This window comes from Bison bison, unplaced genomic scaffold (assembly GCF_000754665.1).
Source record: "Bison bison bison isolate TAMUID 2011002044 unplaced genomic scaffold, Bison_UMD1.0 scf7180017864287, whole genome shotgun sequence".
In the NCBI taxonomy this organism is placed as follows: Eukaryota; Metazoa; Chordata; class Mammalia; order Artiodactyla; family Bovidae; genus Bison; species Bison bison.
In genome coordinates, this window is record NW_011494859.1 from 776,782 (window position 1) to 798,563 (window position 21,782).

General features: G+C 39.6%; 1 protein-coding gene across 1 annotated transcript; it reads left to right on the forward strand.

The window, feature by feature from the left end:
• Positions 1-19,875, forward strand: MEX3C (mex-3 RNA binding family member C; the record flags this gene model as incomplete). Its single annotated transcript, XM_010849828.1, has 2 exons — positions 1-49; positions 16,831-19,875. Coding segments are annotated over 2 exons (1,275 nt in total), but the record flags the coding sequence as incomplete, so codon positions are not given.
• Positions 19,876-21,782: the final 1,907 nt, after the last annotated feature.

The window sequence follows — 21,782 nt, forward strand, 5'->3', positions numbered from 1 at the left end:
GTTCCGGTGCCCAGCTCCGAGCATGTCGCCGAGATTGTCGGTCGCCAGGGTGAGTGCGAGTGGGGGGTTGGGGGGGTGTCCAGCCGGGCTGGGCCCGGTGAGTGCGCGTGGGTGGGGATACGAAAGAAAGGAGCTTGGGGCTGGAAAGGCGAACCTGGCGAGGGCCCTAGGTCCACCGGGAAGGGGTGTGGGAGGAACCCGAGGGGCTACCAGACGAGAAGATGGGTCACCTTGCGAACCCCCCCACCCCCCACGGTGTCCCTCTCCTCCTGCACAATGCAAGGCGATAAGTTTCTTGAGCCACCCAGCCCGGCGGTGTCCCCTTGACTCGGGCTGTATTCCTGGAACACCCCAGCTGGCGTGGCACCAGAAACAACCTGAGGTGGTAAAAGGTCGGGTCGGTTGTGGATTCGGTGTTGTGCACTAAAAGCTTCGAGATCGCAAGTTTGCGCAGCCGACTACTGTCTTTGTAAAAACCTCTCAGCCTGCCTTACAACGGCTTTCTGGGAAGAAGAAATTGACAGAAATGGAGGCTTGTCGAGGGGGTGGGGAGCGGGAAGCTCATTCGCGAGGGAAGAGGGGATGTTCAAGTGGTCGTTCTTACCGCCACCCCCCTGCACCTCTTCGCTGTTCAGAAACTTAGCTTCTTAGCTAACTCTGTTGATCGATCACGGTATTCCGATATATTTTAACTATCGAAAAGACAGAGTGGCTGCCTTTTAGAACGCTTTAGGGTACACGATGAAGGAAAATTGGACAGTAAAGTAATTGAGTTAAGGAACTTTGTACGTTTATACAGTTTTCAGTAGATTCTCCTCACTTGCCAGCACACCAGTACTGCAGACAGACTCCTCCCACATTGTTCAGACAAAGGACCTATGTCTCAGATTCCAGGAGTAGATTTGTGAAGGTGGGGGAAGGGGATGCCCAGAGTACCTCTCTATCCGACATTTTTAGGGAAGGTCCTATGCTCTTTAGTGTAGCTTCGCCCCCTTTATTGAAAGAGTGAATATTCTCTGCAGCTGACTTATTACAATATGATTGAACCTGGTTGATGCATGTCTCTCTACTGTTAGGTTGAGAGCATTGTTGGGGTCAAATAAAAAGAAATGATGGCGCTGCTGCTTAAATGATCTCATCTTTCCCAAGTGGTCTAAAGTACACATAAATAAGGTCTGTCGAAATGGTGGTTTCAAATATCAGAGTTGGCTCATTTCTTACCTCTAGGATTTTAATATGAAAAATCCATCCATCTGAAATCTGGATGGAGGAGATAGCCTATTTCAGACTGCCTGGTACTTAAAGACTGTTCAAAGCTGATGCCATTCTCTTAAGAGTTTATTCCCATAGTTTGGTGAATCAATTTTGCTTTCCTTTTTTGTTTTTTTGTTTTGCTTTTGTTTTGATTTTGCAGTACTGAAGATGCTAGTCCAGGAGAGAACTGTTTCACCTCACATAGGATGAAATTATAACATCTCAAGTTATAGATCCAGAATGAGTTGGTTATTCCATTAACAGCATCCGGGAATTGCTATATATCAAGCTTACATTCTGCCAGGCATTTGAGTTTATGGCAGTTGGGAATGTGAGGTTAGTTCCAACTAACTTGCTGCCCTTAAGAAGCCAACAGTCAAATATAAACAGCGGAGTGGCACTAATCTAATCTGTAATTAATGTCAATAACTATAGTGTGTGACAAAGTCGTACATGTATCAGCTGTGGGGGGCCTTGGAGAATGGATAGGACTTTAACAAATGGAAGGTGGAAGAAAGACAGGGACACGGTGAGGAAAGGTGTGGAGAAATAATCTCTAGGTACAGTTGGAAAGTTGTGAGGAGGACTGTTTTGATACTTAGAGTCTGATACTTAGCAGAGTGGGGAAAAGGCGATGGCAAGGTGTGTTCAGGCCCTTCTAGGCTGGTATTTCCTCAGCACAAGTTGCTTCAGTTTGCTTATGGTGACAGTTTAGGATAACAAAGGAACACTTAGAGGCCAGTTTTACTAAGGGACGAGATACTGAAAGCTTTTGTTCAGTTAATACGAATTTTTGTCTTCTGTATTATACCCTTTAAAGCATGGTAAAATGGCCCTTAATTAGGCAGACTGTTACCTTTATACCACTCTATTATTTAAAAGTAAACTGAATTCCAGGTTTTAATCTTGCACCAAATTATAGCAATGAAATAAAGTCTTTAGTTTTTCCTCTTAGGGTAGAGCTTATTAGTTAATAAGGAAATGTGAATCTGTTTATGTCTTAGGACATAAGAGACAAGTTGCTGACTCTTCCTTTTGCACTTATTTTCCCAGAGTTGACAGTACTGTTAAAAGTATGTCATCATTCTCAAGATTATCTTAAGAGCAAAAAGTTTTCCCCTTCTCCTGTTCTGGCCCATTCAACTAGTGGATCATTGGCCCCTTTGCCACCCCCACCCTCAGCAGCACCATTATAAAGCCTGTATTTATTTTCCCACTTGCACAGAGAACCAGGCAACTTCTAATGTTTGCATCCTTTTACAGTGTGATAATTTCCCCTTTCCCTAAGTGAATAAACAGGGCAAATCATTTAATTTACTTCTTGCTTTGGAACAAAATTTTCCTGCTTAAGAATTATCCCTTCCTGCCATTTTTACTCATTACCTGAAGTCATACTTTTCTGTTTGACATCTCTTAATTGGTTTTGGAAATAATTATGTCACAGATGGAGACATCTGTGACTTCAGCTCTGAAGCAGAGAGTAGGACAAATGGAATTCTGAGTCATATAGACTAGCAACTCATGTAGATGGCCTCTAGTTCCAGTGTCTTTCAGAAAAACAAACTACTGCTTTTGATAGCCATGAAAGTTGGCAGTGTTGACCTCATATTTATACTCCCCAGCAGCATATGGTCATTTGCAAATGTTAAATTGGTCCCCCTTTTTAAGTTTGCATCTCATTTTGAAACCAACAATACTGTAAAATAAAGCCAGGAACTAAAGAGGCTTGTTGATAATCAAAGAAGTTCTGGAATATAGACATCAAAAGTAAACCTGACAACAGATTTACGACCTAACTTTTTAAAAATGTAGTACCTGCAAGATACATTCACAGTGGTTAACAGGATGTTTAATTTAAGTCAATGGACTTTGCTCCAATTTGCATAGTCGTTGAGAACCAGTTAGACTGAAAAATGAATTAAAGTACTACTCTACTTAACGATGGTATAAATAAATATTGAATGTCATAAGTTCAGTTGTTTTAAAGACTTGTAAAGGTTTTATAGTACAGTTTAAGATTAATGTACATCTTTAACTATTTTCATGAGTGATTTCCTTGATGGTATATGTGTGTTCTCTAACCTAGTTGAGAAAAGCTATTTCTCTGTGTGTGTGTGTGTGTGTGTGTGTGTGTGTGCGCGCGCACGCGCGCGTGGGTGCACCTGTCCATGGGATTTTTCAGGCAAGAATACTGGAGTGGGTTGCCATTCCCTATACCAGAGGATCTTCCTGACCCAGGGATGGAACTCGCATTTCCTTGCAGGCAGATTCTTTGTTGCTGAACCATTGGGGAAGCCTCTTTTTTTTGTTGTACACTCTGTCAAAAAATATTTAAGCTAATAATCTCAATATGTGAATATTTATGAATAATATATATGCTGATATACATTTTTAAAACATGTAAACAGTTTAAAAGGATGAGTTAAGATGGAAATTGGAGTGTTTTGATTTTTTTTCCTGCACTCCAGTGACTTCTTGTACCCTGTTTTGGCTATTACTGAGCTAGACCTCCTTAGAAATTTTTTTTCTTTATTCAGCTACTCTGTTTCCACTGATCCCCACCGATTGTATATATTTCCACTTTTTAAAACAGACAATATGACACATTGTTTTAGGTTGTCTTAAATACATCCTTGGGAAAATTTTCCCCAGTTTCCTAGGGTGGAACAAGTTTTCAGGTTCTAAAAAGAGAAAGTTTGGTATTGTACATAAATTCCCTGTTTAAGAAGAAATATCTATTTCATGAGGAGAAATAGTTTCAGAATAATGCTAAAGCACAGTGTCTTTTTCTTTTAGGGGGAGAGTTGTTGGCATTCCCTCTTCCAGGTACTATATTACCTGCCATTTAACTCTGGTAGGTGGTTATCCCCATTTTACAGACATAGAAACTGAGGTGCTAATAGATACCTTGCTCAGGTAGTGGAACTTGGCGGTTAGACCAATTGTTTGATAATGGGGATAAAGTTCTCAATTCTACATTGCTACCTCAGTAAGCATCTTGCTCAGGAAGAATATTTTGGGTCAATTTCAGTCCTAAACGTGATTTAGGATACTGTGTTTCTAATATGCATAGCTTAAAATATCACTGTCCAAATTAATTTACTTAATAAGATTTTGGTGTCCAGAAGGCACAAGCATTGTTCTAACATTCTATTATGTCTAACTAGAAATTCGCTATCATTTATAATTCAGAAAGTTAATTTGTTGTATATACATGCTAGCTTTAAAAATTAAACATTGTCATTTTTTTAGACTTTAAGATCCAAATAATAGTTTGTATTAGCTTTGGAACCTTAATTGTTTTACAGATGGGTGGGGAATCCACTGCCTTTTCTTCCTGCCGTATTCAGCTAATGAACTATTTTCATTCACTAAGGAGGAAATGGAAAATAAAGTGGTAATTCAAGGGTGTGTTTTCTGCCCCCTGGTAGAAAATGCTAGTGACCTAAAACTGATGCAGGGAGTCAAGTATTTGAGACCTATAGAGATTTCCTCAAGGGAGATTTCCAGCAATGTCTATGGGTTGGAATTCTAGACCTTAAATCTTACATTTTCAAGGAAAGGTGGAATTTAGTTATAAGATCGTGCTTAGTATTTTGTGGATCTCGTTTTGAATTAATCTAATATTTGCACAGATGGAAAAATTTGTTGCTTGTGTCTTAAACTGAAGACAAAAATTATTTTAGAATATATGTTTTGCTATAAAAATATATGTTGAAAGCTGTCCCAAATTGCCCTTAGCAGTCCTTGCTCAGCTGTGATATATTGGAAAGAGACAGCAATCAGAAGTTAAACTTCCTAAATTCTGATTACTCTGTGCCAGTAAGTCACTGTGTGGCCTTGGACAAATCACTCCCTAGGATTCAGATTCCTCTTCTTCAGCTGGGTATAGGCGTTATCTACAGTACCTCTAGGGACTGTGAATTGTACACAAATACATTGACATATATGAAACTAAGTGATAAGCACATACTACTGTTGTTAAGTTAAATCTGAAATTAATTGTTAATCTCGTTCACCTTTTCTCTGCTTTAGCAGACAGTTTCACACATTACTGTATCCTTCTAATGTGACAGAACTGAAAGGAACTGATATCTAAATGCCTGTTAAACACATGGCACTTCTATCCAGATAGGCATAAATGATGCTGTAATAACAAAGAACCCCAACATCTCAGTATTAAAATGACCAGTGACTTATTTCTTTTTCACAGGGGCTCTGCTCATTTTGGTCATTCAGGGTCTTAGACCAACAAAGCAGCCACCATCTCAAGTATGGCTGGTCTTCCTCTCTGTGCCTGAAGGATGAGACGGTGGCGTAGCATACACCGGTCTTTAAATGTTAGACCTGAAGTAGCATGGTGATCACATCCACTCATATTTCATTAATCAGAACAAGTTATCTGGCCACTCCTAACTTCAAGTGGGTGAGAAATTGCATTACAATCATGTGTCCACAGGAGAGAGCCAGAATATTCATGAACAGCCATGATGACTATCACAGTATTATTTTAAAGTCTGTGGGATTGTGGCCAAATTTTTTTAGTGTAATTTCTGCCTTAATAGCATTTGTAATTTGAAATGAAATTACAAAATGAAAAAAAAAGAGATAAAAATGTTCATAAGATACTAAATAGGAAAGGGTGTTTGCAATTTAAAACTCCTTGAGGAACTTCCCTGGCAGACCACTGGTTAAGACTCTGGGCTCCCACTACAGAGGGCTCATCTGATCCCACAACCCACATGCTGTAGTCAAAAAAAAAAAAACAACAAACTCCTTTAGGAAACTCCAAAGAGATTATGAATAATCTGTTTTAAAACCTCATTGATCTTCAGGTGATTCTAAAATGATATGTTTAATCAAACTGCATCTTAATCCTTCCCAAATGGCTTATATACCATGATGCATGTTTAGTCTTTAACTCTTCTCCCCATACTACCATTAGGTACTTTATAGACATTTATAGTGATTACATCTGATATTTAAGCTTTTTAAATGATTTTCTAACATTAGTAATACCAAGCCAAACTATACTAAATTGAATATGTACAGCGCAGTGTTATTTTTAATCCTTTTGAGTCTTTATTTCAGTGGTTGATTCTGAGAATTCTAAGTTACACTGCATAGTTGTACCGCCTCTTTCATGCCAGGGTTCAGGATTTAAGAACAATTCATGTGGGCATGGCTTGTTGCCTTTGTCCAATAAGCAGAAACTGCAGTTCATTGTATGCAGGGAAGCCTGGTTTGACCATAAGTAAAGTGGTAGGTATCATGCAATAAAATTAGACTAGGCCTTAAAATAATAAAGAAAATTATTTAATGAACTGCAGATAGAGTTGAAGATAAGCATAAAGCTTCATCTTAAACACAGTTAGAGAAGAGTGGGGAGGGAATAGTTCCAAACTTCTAGAAGGTTACCAGTGTAAAATGGCCTTTGGGCTGACCTTCTTTCTATACCACTGTCCCCTCACCTTTGGCTTGCAGTAAGGACATTGAACTTGGAGTTAAACTTGTTAGAGACATGGTTTTACCATTTGTTGCCTGTGACCATGGACAAATCCCTTAACCTCACTGAGTCTCAGTTTCCTCTTGGGGGAAAAACTTGATCCATCCAGTCTATAGTCTGAAAGAGAATCATTTACAGATGAATCTGATTCCATTATATGGTTCCCAAATAGAAGTAATTCTAAGTTTCTATTAACATCCTCTAATGGACATGAACATAATTTTAAAATCCCCAGTTAGGAAAATTGTTCTACCTCTCATCTCTAACACCCACCTCTGGGTGTCACAGGTTTAGTGAAAGGCCAAATGGGAACCCTTTTTTGTTGCGTATGTGGATCCTCTTGTCTAAATTAAGTCAAAAAGGAGGGGGCGGGATTTAAAATTTAGTTTAATCTCTGCTTTTAAAAATACATCATATATTTTGGGAATTCTCCACTTCTAAGAATCAACTGGAAAAAGAAGGCAGGTTGAGAAAGTGGCGTGTTTAGGGAATTGAGGCATTTCAGAGTCGTTAGTTTATAACTTTGGGCAATTATTGGCTTGAGTTTTCTCCACAAATAAAGTGAGATTGGACTAGATTATATCACTTGTAACCCTTATATTATCTTTGCCCAAGAAGAGTTCCTAAAATCATGTAAAAGTAAACCAGATTTAAAATCACCAATTAGAATGACTTCAACATATCTCTTCCCAGTTTTGTAAAATTAATATCTTAAACATATTTTTCATAATCTAAATATAAGTTTTATCTTTAGGACTTAAGGGTTTTTTAATGTTTTTAACTTCTAGAGAAAATTGACTCATTTGAGTTTTTCTTTAAAAATAATAACATTTAAATGTGTCAAGTAGTATGTCATCTCATTTGATCCATTCTTATTGCAACCATACAGATAAGGAAACAAGTCTATGGAGATGTAAGTAACTTACCCAGGGTCTCAAGCTAATGGAATTAGAGACTTCAGTGCTCCCAACTCTAAGTGGTAGAACAAGCAGACAAAGCAGCAAGGATATAAAAGACTTGAACACCGCCACCAGCCAGTGGTGTAAGAAAAGAAAATGATTGATCACTATCTGTACATGAACACCTATAGACAACAAATCCTTTTGATGCTTGAAGTTGGGTACAGGTCAGTGAGGGCACAACTGAATCTCAGTCTTAATCTTGGTTAAATTACCTGAAACGTAGCAGATACTTGCTGTTTATTTTATTGAACTGAACTGTTGGACTAGAGACTTGCCATTTTAGTATTTATCATTATAGTTTTTATATTGTGAGGTTTTCTTCCCTCTTGCCTTTATCTCTAACCCTTTACCTGAGGAGTCAGTCAACCAAAAGTTGTTTGGATCTGTTTGTTCTAGATACTACTTGATTTAGGATATTATATGTCTGTATGAATACTGGTAATAAGCAAAACTAAAAAGTCACATAAATGAAACTGTTTGAAGTGTTGACGAAGTGATGTCTAATGTGAAACCATATTCTTAACAAAATTTCAGCGATTTTTGACTGGAGCTGCAAGAAGGACCCTTGAGCAGGGAAAGGAAAGCTATTTCTGTATTGTACATTTAAGAATCTATTACATTGTTAATCTAAACAATTTATTTAAATGTCGAGTTAAGTTGTGTGTGTGTGAAAAACACTCTTACTGGGTTTATCTGATATTCACCAGTCTTTGAAGCTAATAATACTGAAAAATTGAGTCCCTATAAAATTGTAGGAACTTTTGAATAGTCTGTCGAGATTATTCCAAGAGGAAAGGGTCTTATTTATATGTACAATTATTAAAGAATATGATCCCCCCCTTGTTAATTCTAATATATCATGAAATATACATATAAAATAATGTGTTTCTCTAATGCTTTTAGAGAAAAATAGTATGGAGTAGTGAAAGGAGTGTGGAGACAGCTTGTGTTTGAGGTCGGGCTTTCTAGCTGGGAGACCTTTCCAACCTCTTTCAGTTTGTTTCTTATCCTTCCTAAAGCTGTTAAGCTAGTCACCACTCTGTTACGATGATTAAATGAAAATAGAGGAGAGTTTTGAAAACTGAAAAATGCACTACAAGTTTATTATTTCAAAGGCAAGCCTATTGGCTCAGTTTACTTATGAAATACTTGCAGTGGTGGGGGTGGAGTGGGGAGAGGGGCTAGAGAGCTTAAAAAGCTCCTCTTTACTGAGCACCTACTTGAATAACAGGCACTGTGATGAGTATTTTAAAGATGTTATTTCATTTAATCTTTGCAACAACCAAGTGAGAGAAGTAACTTTCATTATAGTTTCTGGGCTTCCCAGGTGACACCCAGGTGGGCTTCAGGGCGGGTGGTAAAGAAAACCCGCCTGCCAATGCAGGAAAGCGTAAGAGATGTAGATTCAATCCTTAGGTCAGAAAGATCCCCTGGAGGAGGGCAGGGCAACCCACTCCAGTACTCTTGCTTGGGACATCCCATGGGCAGAGGTGCCTGGCCTGCTATGGTACATAGGATTGCCAAGAATCAGACATGACTGAAGCAACTCAGCACACACCCTCAAGAAGGAGAGAGAGAGGTTTAGTGACCTGTTCACAAAGGTCACAAAGATGTTCACAAAGATGGTTAGTGATGGTCTGTTCGAAGTCTTGTGCTTCCAGCTGTTATTCAACCTGCTCTTCTTGAGCAAAGGAAGAATAGATGTGTATACATGTGAGATTGTCCCATGTGCTTTGTAGTTTTCAGAAATAAGTGATTTTGTATGTCCCAGGAGGAGAGAGACTTGGTCAAAAATAAAAGCATTGGAAAGGACCTAAAGGTTGAATGACCTAACATTAAAACCACAAGCAAACTGGTGGTAGATTAGAGCCCAGTCCAGCAAATAACTGGTTTTTTGATCCTTATGTTTCCTTTAAACTAGACCTTGGAATAGAATTAGTAAGCTGTAGCTGTGATAATAATAGTCATATCTATATTTGTATTACTCTTGGGTTCATAGAGCCTTCAACACACAGTCTCATCTTTTCCAAATGACTATGTTTATTACTCAGAAGATATGGGGTGAGGGGGCAGCGCTAGGAGGATTTTCCAGGTTATTTAGGGAAATATCTGAGTAGAGACAGGAGGAACCAGGCATGTTTAGGAGATGATGAAGTCTGGGAGAAGGTAAGTGATGGCCACTTAATTAGGAGAAGGATGGGGAAAGGGAGGTGGGATGGGGAGGTAATTTTTAATATCAAGCCCAGCATTCTAATTTTCTTAAAGATAAAAAGAACTACTTCACTCCCCTCCCTGTTTTTATTAAAGCAGGTGTGTTTGTGTATGTGCATGTACACTAACTTCTCTTTGAAAATAAAACCTCTTGGAAGGAATTTCTGAAGAAAGATATACCTGAAGATGACCCAAAGTAAAAATATACAGACCTTAGTTTTGGTGTGTTTATAAGGGTTTTAGCTTTCTTAAATCACCTTATATTTGTAGCTAGTTTATGAAATGAGTGGAAAATATGATGAATTTGATTTCTGGAAAACAAAACCCTCTGTCGAAAATCAGCAATACTTCACATAGCATTTGGGGTTCCTTTCTTTAAAAAACAAAACAAGTTCTTTGCACCTCCCAGATAGAATTTAAACTCCCCTGCCTTTGTTAAACTAAATCATCCCCCACCTGACCTGCTCCCCTGGCATTCTGCCCTCCAGTTACTTAAAGCTCCTGTAGCACTGAGCCAGGTGTGGTATCCAGGCTGCCATCTTGGGCTCTTGATTCCTGCTTTGGCACTTCCAGTTCTCTTGACTCTCCTTTCCACCTGGCAGAACTACTTTCTTCAAACCTAAGTTCAAATGCATCTGAAGCCTTCTTTCACCTTCTGTAAGCAGTAAAGCCCTGCCCTTTTCTGTGCTCCCACTGCTTTGTACGCCTGTTTTCATTAAAGCAGTTACCTTATATCAGTATTGTTTTCATGACTTTCCTTTCTACGCTGTCAGCTCCTGGAGAGCAGAAATTATTGTAGTTTCTGTATATCACCTGGAATTAGCCACCTGCACCTTTATAGGGAACTTGATACTTGAATTGGTAAGTTGACGCATCAGGCTGGTGGATGTTCTGGGCCGAAGGAGGAGTGGTTTAGCTAGGAACACTTAGTCACATCCCACAGGACAAGTGGAGGCCAGGTTCATTTGTCCATTTCTTACCAAATCACTCATCTCTCAACATAAACACCCTGTCTTCATCAACAGCCTGGCTTATATATTTCTTTTCGACCTATTTTGATTTTTATCGGTGGTTTATCCCTTCACCCTACTTCAGTGCCCATGATCCCCAAACTTTTCTTGTTCTTGTATCTCGCTACTGTTCTGGGCAGTGGGTCACTATTCTTGGGTTAGGGTTTAAGATTTTTCTGAATCCAATACTTTCCTTTGCTCAAAAGCCCAGGGGCCTGGAAGAATGGAGAAATAATTGGAGGAACGGGACATTGGTGTTGTGGTAGGCAGAATAAACCCCCTTTCCCTGAAGATGCCTACACCCTATATCCCCGGAAACTCTGACTATGTAGATGTAGAGTATGGACCTTGAGGTGAAAAGGTTATCTGATATCAGCTGGGTGGGTCTGGTGTAATCACATGAGTCCTTCAGCGCAGAACAACTTTCTCAGCTGGGTCACATACGAGATTGGGAGGTATTTGAAGTACAAGAAGGGTTCAGTCCCCATTGCTGACTCTGAAGATGGAGAGACAGGGCCACAAGCTATGTTGGAGGCCTCCTGAGGCAGAGAATGGCCTTGAGCAGACAGTCAGCGAGAACACAGGGAGCTCAGTCTTGTGATGATAAGCAACTCAACTCTACCAGTAAGCCAAGTGAACAGGCTCTTCCCTGAAGCTTCCAGAGAGGAACACAGTCCTGCAAACACCTTGATTTTAGCCCTGTTGAAACCCATGTCAGAACCCATGTCAGAAGTGTAAAATAAAAAATTTGTGACATTGAAAGCACTGTATGAGGTAACTTGTTATGGCAGCATTAGAAAACTAAAGCAGATAATAAAAGTAAAGAACAGAACAAGGTTTCTGGATTGAGGCCTCCATTTTCCTCCTAGCTCTCAGCTCCCAGAGGCCACCTACAGTTCCTTGCCATGAGGCCTCCACAGGCAGGTCAAGCATAGGTTGCTTTCTTCCAGAAAAGCCAGAGCACATCTGACGACTTCTGAAGCCCACCGGAGAAAGCTCTTCCAAAGAACTTGTGATCAGGTCAGGCCCACCCCTGTGATCTGGATAATCTTCCTGTTTTAAGGTGAATTGATTTGGACTGTAATTATATCTACATTGCAGACTGTAATTCTATATCTGATTCTTCTAAGTATATCATTCCACATTTCATGGAATTAAAAAGCAGCCTTAAAGGTCTAGTCTAGTGCCTTTACGCTTTTCTGTGACACCCCCCCCTTCCCCATCAAAAGAACATTTTATTTTGCAGTCAATGTCCACATATTTCGTCAAAACATTTGGAGCCTATTAAATTGATACTGCAAACCATGGTTTGAGAAACACTGAAGACCATTTCAATTCCTTTTCTTTAAACTCCTCTCCCAGCAACAGAGGCCCTCTCCCTTTTAACTGCTCAGGCAGCTGGTGGGAGAGACTCTACCCCGGAGAAGCCAGACCCAACCTTTTACTATACCAGGAAGTGAGAAGACCAGAATTCTGGCTGCAACTAAAGAGTTTTAAGGTGAATCACAGCCCTAGCCATAGTGATACAGAAAGGGGAAATGGGTTCCTACAGGAGGGAGGTAAGTTAGAGACTTTATTGGGGGAATTTACTTCCAAATCAAAATGGTAACCATGAAAGTCATTAGTGCTGTCCTGGTTCTTAATCTTTACACAGTCTGGTATACAGCTTGCCATATATTTATTTGTAGCTATGAGAAAACAATTGCTAGTCCCTACCTCTTAGACTTAAAATGCTTTATTCAACTTTGAGGTTATGAAATCATTTACCCTGCTGTTCATAATTTTTTTTCTTCTAAATCTCACAACTAGTCAAAAGTCTGATTGATGTGCTTAATCTAGTAAAATCTGTCACTTCTTCATCTCTAATTTTTAAAATTTTCTAATTTAACAACATTTCTTTAAAAAAATAAATAATGCATTTGTATGGTTCCAAAATTTGTAAGAATTTAAAAGTACCAGGGAAATTAAGTCACCCTCCTACGTATCTCCCTAAGTCTTCCAGTTTTGTGACTGCAGAGTATTCCCTTACATTGCTGTACCAACTCCCACTAATACAGACAGGAATACAGTGGTTATTCGTGCCTGGGCAAGTATTCCTACAGACTTGATTCTGTGAGTGGGATGGCAGGGGCAGAAGGATACAGGAAGTTGTAATTTTGATGGATAGTGCAAACTGCCCTCGAGCAGTTTGTACTCTGCAGCTAAATATGAGGGCTTTCCCCCCATTCTTACTAGCACTGTTTGTTTTTGATATTTGACAGTCTTATAGGTGGGAGATGATAGATGGGAGATGACACCTAAATTCTTGTTCAGAGCTATTTATATGTTTCCTTTTCTATGAGCTATTTTACCTATTTTTTCTGTGGTTTTTGGTGTTTTGAGATATAAGGGCAAGTATATGGGTACCTGCGGAGAAGGCAATGGCACCCCACTCCAGTACACTTGCCTGGAAAATCCCATGGATGGAGGGGCCTGGTGGGCTGCAGTCCATGGGGTCGCTAGGAGTCAGACACGACTGAGCGACTTCACTTTCTCTTTTCACTTTCATGCATTGGAGAAGGAAATGGCAACCCACTCCAGTGTTCTTGCCTGGAGAATCCCAGGGACGGGGGAGCCTGATGTGCTGCCATCTCTGGGGTCACACAGAGTCGGACACGACTGAAGTGACTTAGCATAGCATAGCATAGCATATGGGTACCTGTATAAGAGAAATTAGCCATTTGTGATGTGAATTGTAAATAATTTGTTTTTTTAGCTTGTTTTTGGTAAGTAGGCCTTTTGGGCAGGGTAGGCTATCTTACATCCCTATCTCAGAGGTAGTCCACATTCTGTCTTCTCTGTCTTCCTAATGAGACTATCAAACACATACTCATTAGTAACAACCATAGGCTCAGTAGTATCTGATTTAGGCATGTGCGTATTTGTCGCTCAGTTGTGTCTCAACTCTCTGCAACTCCATGGACTGTAGCCTGCCAGGCTCCTCTGTCCTTAGGGGTTCTCCAGGCAAGAATACTGGAGTGGGTTGCCATGCCCTCCTCCAATATTACATTCTACTGAGGTTCATCTGACAGCTGCTTATTGTCTCAGAAGCATTTTGAGAAGTTTCTTAATTTAGCTTTCTAATGTTCACTATAGTAAGGGTTGAGAAGGGCCAGCCCTAGACCCTCAAGCTAACTCTCCCTTCGTCCTTAACAGAGTTTGCCAAGTGTTTTTCTCTAGGGTGATCAGGACCCTCTCTGTTAGAAATGTGTGATTCTAGCAGACTGCCTTCTTGTTAGGTTATAGTGCAGAGAAGAAGCTCATGTATCCAGATAATGATAGTAACTCTTCTGAGGATGCAATAGGAAGAATTAGGCGTTCTCACCACCCCTTCAGACTGTCCTAGGAGTCTCTTCGTCAGTCAGACACTGGCCAATGGAAATGATTGTAGTTCTCAGCCTCAAGCAACACCTCCCCTGCTGCATGAGGGAGTTTCCTAGATTCAGCCTGCGTGAATGATAAGTGGATGTGGAAGATTTATGGTCTTCCAAGTCACTTTCTGTGGTGGAGCAGAGTAGGAATAGATTTTCCTATACTCAGAAGTCACACTGTCAATTTAATCTTGTAGTTCATTGTAGATACAAACTTACAGCAGCACTCTGTAGTAACTTTGTGTTTTACAGTAGCATAAATTAGACTAATTGTAGTACTTTCTTGATAGCCCCCAACCCACCCTGTCACTCTGTCCTTCTCAGCTCCTCCAGTTCCTCCACTGAGTGCATTCCTTGCGGTTTTGCTTTTAGCTGGACCACCCGACCCACCCCCACCCCCCTGGTCTTCTCAGATATAACCTTCAGGTTAAAGTAAACCTGACTCGGAAAGGAACGGAAGCTTCACAGAGAATAAGGCACCTAATAAACTAAGATCTGCAGGGCCATCAGGAATTACGCAGAGCTGGTAGCAGAGGGGCATGGTTAAAGGAACGTTCTGATCGTGGAAGCAAGGAGCATGAAGAGGCGATGAACGTGGTGGAAGCACCCCACAGAGTTTAAGGAGTGAGGAAGAGGAAAGGGAGGGGTATGAGATAAGGCTAGAGAGAGGTAGGTCCAGGCACTGGGCCAGCTCCTGCGTGCAGCAGTGTCTGGATTTTATCCTTATGGTAAGAGGGAGTCGTCAAAGCCTTACGTAAAGAGGTGAGCCTTCGATCGGTGCTTTTTTAGAAAGCATCATCTACCTAAAGTGGAGGTAGAGAGCTGATTGGAGGAGGCAAGAATGGAGGAAAGGAGACCTATTTTGTGTGGGGTGGAGGGTACTAGTGCAGTCACACAGGTTAGGAATGATGTCCAGAAAGAATTAGTTTTTGTACATTATGAATTTGTTGAGGGCAGGGAAAAAAAGTTTTAAGAAAATGATCAGCTCAGGTTGTGGCATGTGTTTTTCAGTAGCATCTAACTGCTTTATTTTGAGAAACTAGGAATAGCACGATACAGTCACGAGAAGAAATCTGTTCTGGCAAGCTTCACATTAAGATCTTTGAAAAGCATAACCCTAGAGTCTTATGCCTTAGCGTATATCTGGCATCTTTAAGTTACTGTTCGAAACCCTCCAATGTTACACAGTTGGCACTGGTAATGGCTGATTACTCCAAAAAGTAATCTTTGGGTAGTTATACATATGTATCTTAGATATTTTATTTAACTTAAATATACTTAGGATTTAGAACCAAAGCCTTTTATTTGAGAATGGGACTGCCAGCCATTATAGTCCTTCAATAAAACCATATCCAATGACCATACTCCATACAATTTCCAATATATTTCTTTTGAATTTAGCAAGAACTTCACAATGAATACAAAATTACTCTGGGTTAGTTTTTTTACCCCAGGGTTTTACAGTTGTCTCACCCATAGTTCAACAGCATCTTTTTTTTTTTTTTCTTTAAGGTACTCATCATTATTGAAATTTTTAAAAATAATCAATTTTGATACAAGTTCCATGTCTTGGATTTATATATAACTGCTTTATGTAATTATTAATTTAGTTAATGCATGAGTTCAGTTAGCATAAACAGATGGGGATAAAGACAACTGATTCGTAGTTAAGCCTGAAATCCAACTGATGGAACAGAAATGAGATGATGTGCTAACTTTGAGCACTTTGCTATTGTCATGGAGTTTTACAGAGGAGAGAATGATGTTGAGGTAAAATGACAAGACAGCTAAGTGGAAGTCAGTTGAAGAACTTTTCTCATGCAGTATAGTTCTGTGGAATTTGAGGTTCTAGGACCAACAAAAAAGACCATAGACTACGAAGTCAGCCTAGGTTTAACTCTGGCTCTGCCTCTTACTTGCTGTGTGAACTTAGGCATGTGACACAATATTTCTGCGCTTTGTTTCCCTTAGCAATAAAAGGAGTGTAATAGTCTCGTCCTTAGGGTTGTTACGTAGATTAAATAAGATGATAGGTATCGTCTCACATTGTACATTCTTTTTCTTTGTCACCAACACCCTGCAAGGTAGTAAACTATTAGTGTTTTGAAAGTCAAATCCACTCATAGTATTGCTGGCCTATTTCATGCATCGTTTGCAATGACTAATAACAAGAGGAAGAAAACTATAAGCCTGTCCTCTGAGTTAAAGGCCTTCAGTGGAGGCGTCACCTCTTTGCTGAGAATGAGAGATCACCAGGAAAGTACCTCTCGGGATCCAGGAGTCATAGTGGAACTAGGAAAGCTTTATCAGCATTTAGTGGTAAGTTTTTATGATAAAGAAATACTCTCAAACTTAAAGAGGGAAAGAAAAACTGCCCAAAAACAGACTGTTATCTTGAAAGGAGCTTTCTATAATTTGTCTTTATCAGTATTGTTGAAGTAGATGTTGATACTTAAGAAATATTTTCTTTCTAACAGGTTGTAAAATTAAAGCGCTGAGAGCCAAGACGAACACGTATATCAAAACACCGGTTCGTGGTGAAGAGCCCATTTTTGTTGTCACTGGACGGAAGGAAGATGTTGCCATGGCCAAACGAGAAATCCTGTCAGCTGCAGAGCACTTCTCCATGATTCGTGCATCTCGAAACAAAAATGGCCCTGCCCTGGGAGGGCTGTCGTGCAGTCCTAATCTGCCGGGTCAGACCACCGTTCAAGTCCGAGTGCCCTATCGCGTGGTAGGGCTGGTAGTTGGACCCAAAGGAGCGACCATCAAAAGAATCCAGCAGCAGACCCACACGTACATAGTAACTCCGAGCAGAGACAAGGAGCCCGTCTTTGAAGTGACAGGGATGCCCGAGAATGTTGACCGAGCACGAGAAGAAATTGAAATGCATATTGCCATGCGCACGGGAAACTACATTGAGCTCAACGAAGAGAATGACTTCCATTACAACGGTACCGACGTCAGCTTTGAAGGCGGCACTCTGGGCTCTGCGTGGCTCTCCTCCAATCCCGTTCCTCCTAGCCGCGCCAGAATGATCTCCAATTATCGAAATGATAGTTCCAGTTCCCTGGGAAGCGGTTCCACAGATTCCTACTTTGGAAGCAATAGGCTGGCTGACTTTAGTCCAACAAGCCCATTTAGCACAGGAAACTTTTGGTTTGGAGATACACTACCTTCTGTAGGCTCAGAAGACCTTGCAGTTGATTCTCCTGCCTTTGACTCTCTACCAACATCCGCTCAAACTATCTGGACTCCGTTTGAACCAGTTAACCCACTCTCTGGCTTTGGGAGTGATCCTCCTGGTAACATGAAGACTCAGCGTAGAGGAAGTCAGCCATCTACTCCTCGTCTGTCTCCTACCTTTCCTGAGAGCATTGAACACCCACTTGCTCGGAGGGTTAGGAGCGACCCACCTAGTACAGGCAACCATGTTGGCCTTCCAATATACATCCCTGCTTTTTCTAATGGTACCAATAGTTACTCCTCTTCCAATGGTGGTTCCACCTCTAGCTCACCTCCAGAATCAAGACGAAAGCACGACTGTGTGATTTGCTTTGAGAATGAAGTTATTGCTGCCCTAGTTCCATGTGGCCACAACCTCTTCTGCATGGAATGTGCCAACAAGATCTGTGAAAAGAGAACGCCATCATGTCCAGTTTGCCAGACAGCTGTTACTCAGGCAATCCAAATTCACTCTTAACTATATATATATACATAAATACTATATCTCTATATGGACTCGTAAAGGCATGGGTATAATGGTACCCCCAGTAAACTTCCTAATGAATTCTTATGACTGTTATCAGGCTTTATTGGGATTAGGCTAAAGTTGTTAGTAAACTTATAAAAGGCTGCTATGGTAACACTAAACCTAAGTGGTCTCTTGTCTTAGTTTGGTTTGAATTATTAATCTTATCCTGTAGACCCAGAGACATAGCTTGTGTAAGAATTGCTAAAGCTGACGTTCAACTCGGCTGAGTGAAGATAATCATAGGTTGTGTGAACCTATGAGAAAAGTGTATACGTCTAAGATTTCCAAATGATGGGTCCCAAAGCCTAACCACGTTAAGAGTTTATGGAGGGTACGCGGCATTACAGATGACTCAGACACTTCCAGGGCTGCCTTCTTTACACTGCCAGTTTTGACAAAACAGGTCCGTTTGTTTTTTTATTTTACAACAACTTATGCCTAATTCTGCAGGATTGCAAGTAACTTTTTAATGCATTGTGGTTGCTTATTGGTAATAATAGGGCTGATGGCGGTTTACTCAATCACTGGTTATAATTTGGGACAAAAACTGCTACACTGACCTTCATCTCGCCCAGAGTGCTCCCGGCTGGTCTGATCAGTGGAGCAGGAATGCAGTTCTGTTGATCGTGAATTCCTACCCATTGCCTCCCTCGGTGAATGTGGAAATGGCCACCTGGGTTTTTCCATTCCAGGAAAGGCTTTGGGGTGCACCTGCATTGGCTAATAATTGAGGATACGAACATTCCATTCATTAGTCTGATCAAGCTATTGATTAATTTTTAGACTATAGATCAAAATGTGAAACATTTTATGTTCAATCCATATTTGTCTTGCACATTATAAATGTATTTTTATTTTTTAGTCATTTAGGGGAGGGGGAGGGAGAGAGGGGTAACAATGCCCTTAGCATATTTACAGAAGCAGCTGTGACGACCTCCAATCAGTTTACTTCATTTCAAAACCTGTTTCCAATCACAAGGAAAGATTTCTTTACGATACACTTTTTACATTTCACCTGTGGATGTCTGTGACTTTTCATCCTCAGTATGTTCCCAAATCTGCTGGCATTGAACGGATAAAACATTATATTGGTGGGTTTTTCTACTAATTATTTTTTGAAGCATTATTTTCCCAACACAAAAGAGCTTTTTTTCTCAGTATAACAAAAATTGAAATCCTATGTGTATTGAATAGTAAATAGACAAATTTTATTTTTTATTTCCACTTGAAGAGTTACATTTCGTATAAAAGTTTACAAATAACGGTTTTTATTTTGATTTTTTCAGTATAAAAAATTGCCTTGATGGCATATTATGATGTAATGCTAATTGCTTGTAGAATAGTTAAATGTCAGTATTGAAACCTAATCTCTAGCTGCCGTCTTGTAGATACAAACGAATGTTCACCAAGCATGTATTTTGTATTTCGTTGCATTGTACACTGCAACTAATAAGCCAAGGAATCGACATATATTAGGTGCGTGTACTGTTTCTAAAAACCACAAACTAAGAATGATAAATTATCAATATAGTTTAGTATTTGCTAATTTTACTACACTCTTTTGTTATGTATATGTAGGGAAGTCATAGGGATTATAAATTCAATTTGAGTAAAGTTTAAAACCATATATTTTATGATAAAGGGCCTTTAACTTAAGATGGCCAAAGCACTGATATTATATATTTGCTGTAAAGAGAATTATAAGAGTTTTATTTTTCTGATATTAAAAGTTACTTAATAAAGACTTGTTTCCATTAACTTGAATGTATTCTCCTTGGTGTTTTTCATGTATTCATTAGTTTACACTGGAAGACTGCTACTTGCCAGAATTGAAAACCTCCTTTAGCAAGAGTTTCCTCTCTCCCTAGCTAGTGTTCCGGGTTCTAGGTGTGGAATGTGTTGCTTATGCTCCTCCTCTCCGAATGTAGCTTTTTTCTTTAAATAAGTGTCACATTATAGTACATCTAGAGATTTGGCTAGTTTTAGATTATATAATTGCATGTTTATATAGTTGACCACATAGTCACAGTTAATCTAATATGAATAAAATAGTGATTTACACATATTAATGTTAACTAACATCCTGAACTCAACTTAGACTTAGTTTTTATCCTTTGTTACAGATTGTCCTTTTATCACCAAAACTATAAAACTAATTTTTTCTAGTATGAAGGTGCGAGTTTTTAACTTTTAATTCTGAAGTACCTTCTGAAAGACTTTGTGGTTGATTAAAAAAAAAATACTGCTCCATTAATGAAAATGACTTTGCTGACTAGAATAAATTGTTGCTGTTTGGTAAAAAGCAAGAATAAAGACACTTCTAGATTGTTTTACTAAAACCAAAATTCTGTCCTTAATACTTAGAGGTATTACACAGCCATAGGAAATCTTTCCATTATAAGTTTTGAACAAATTCCCAGGCTGTGCTAGATAACTGTGGAATGTATAGATTTGGTGATGGGCAGGATCATTGCCCTGTGGAATTATTTCACTCATTTTAGGATTAGCCTCCAGAAGTATGAAAGTCAAATTATTCGACTCTGTTGTAGTTTTACAATTCCAGCACAGACTGAGAGGTGAATATGAATTTTAACTTGCACATAGTATAAGGTCAAGATCTTTCAGAGGACCTTGAAAATAATCTCCAAGGCTTTCCTTGCCAGAGGAAGCCAAGACTTTGTCTGAAATTAATATTAGCAAAACTGATAAACACACATCCAAGGTCTCCATCTGAACCTGCCTTCCCTCATATGCCTACATCCGTTTTCTTGTTTAAGGAAGTACCAGGAGAGGGGCTCCATGAACCCCGTGGACCAGTGTTACCAGGGAATTGTTGCACCATACTGGATAATCTGCAGTGTGGATAATCAAGGATTAGACAAACCTGTTGAAAACTTGACATTATTCATTTACACGGCCTTAGAGGCTAGATGCTAAGCTGCAAGTGTGAGGATCAGATAGCAGCTTAGTTATAATGATATGTGACTCTTTCTATAAAGGAATTTATCAAAAGTATCCCCTTGCAAAATAGGTTTTTAGCAAGAGTGAGAAAGGCTAGAAGAGTTAGGTTTAGAAAATAGGTACAGGAATGTTATTACACTTCAAATTATTCTTATCAGTGGATGTGTTAGCATAAAAAGACACGTTCTCAATCTGCTACCAACCTCCCCTCAAATATTCTCCCTTTCTCGTTCCAAAACTCTGTACAAATAATGCAGGATAGTGATATTTATAATACAGGCATAGCTCTGATATACCGTGAGTTCAGTTCAAGGCCACCACATATAAAAGTTATTTATACTGGACTGTAGTCTGTTCAGCCTGCAATTGCTATTGTATCAAAGGAACAGTGTACATACCTTAATTTTAAAATACTTCATTGCTAAAAAATACTAACCAGTACCTGAGCCTTCAGTGGGTCATTATCTCTTTGCTGGAGGGTCTTGCCTCGATGTGAATAGCTGTTGACCAAGGTGGTGGTTACTGAAGGTTGTGTCATTTTCTAAAAATACAATAGAGTTTGCCACATCAATTAACTCTTCCTTTCACAAAAGATTTTTCTGTAGCATGTAAGGCTGTTTAGTAGCATTTTACCCCCAGTAGAACTTCCTTCAAATTTGGAGTCAATCTTCTCAAATCCCATGCTGCTCCATCAACTAAATTTATGCCCTATTC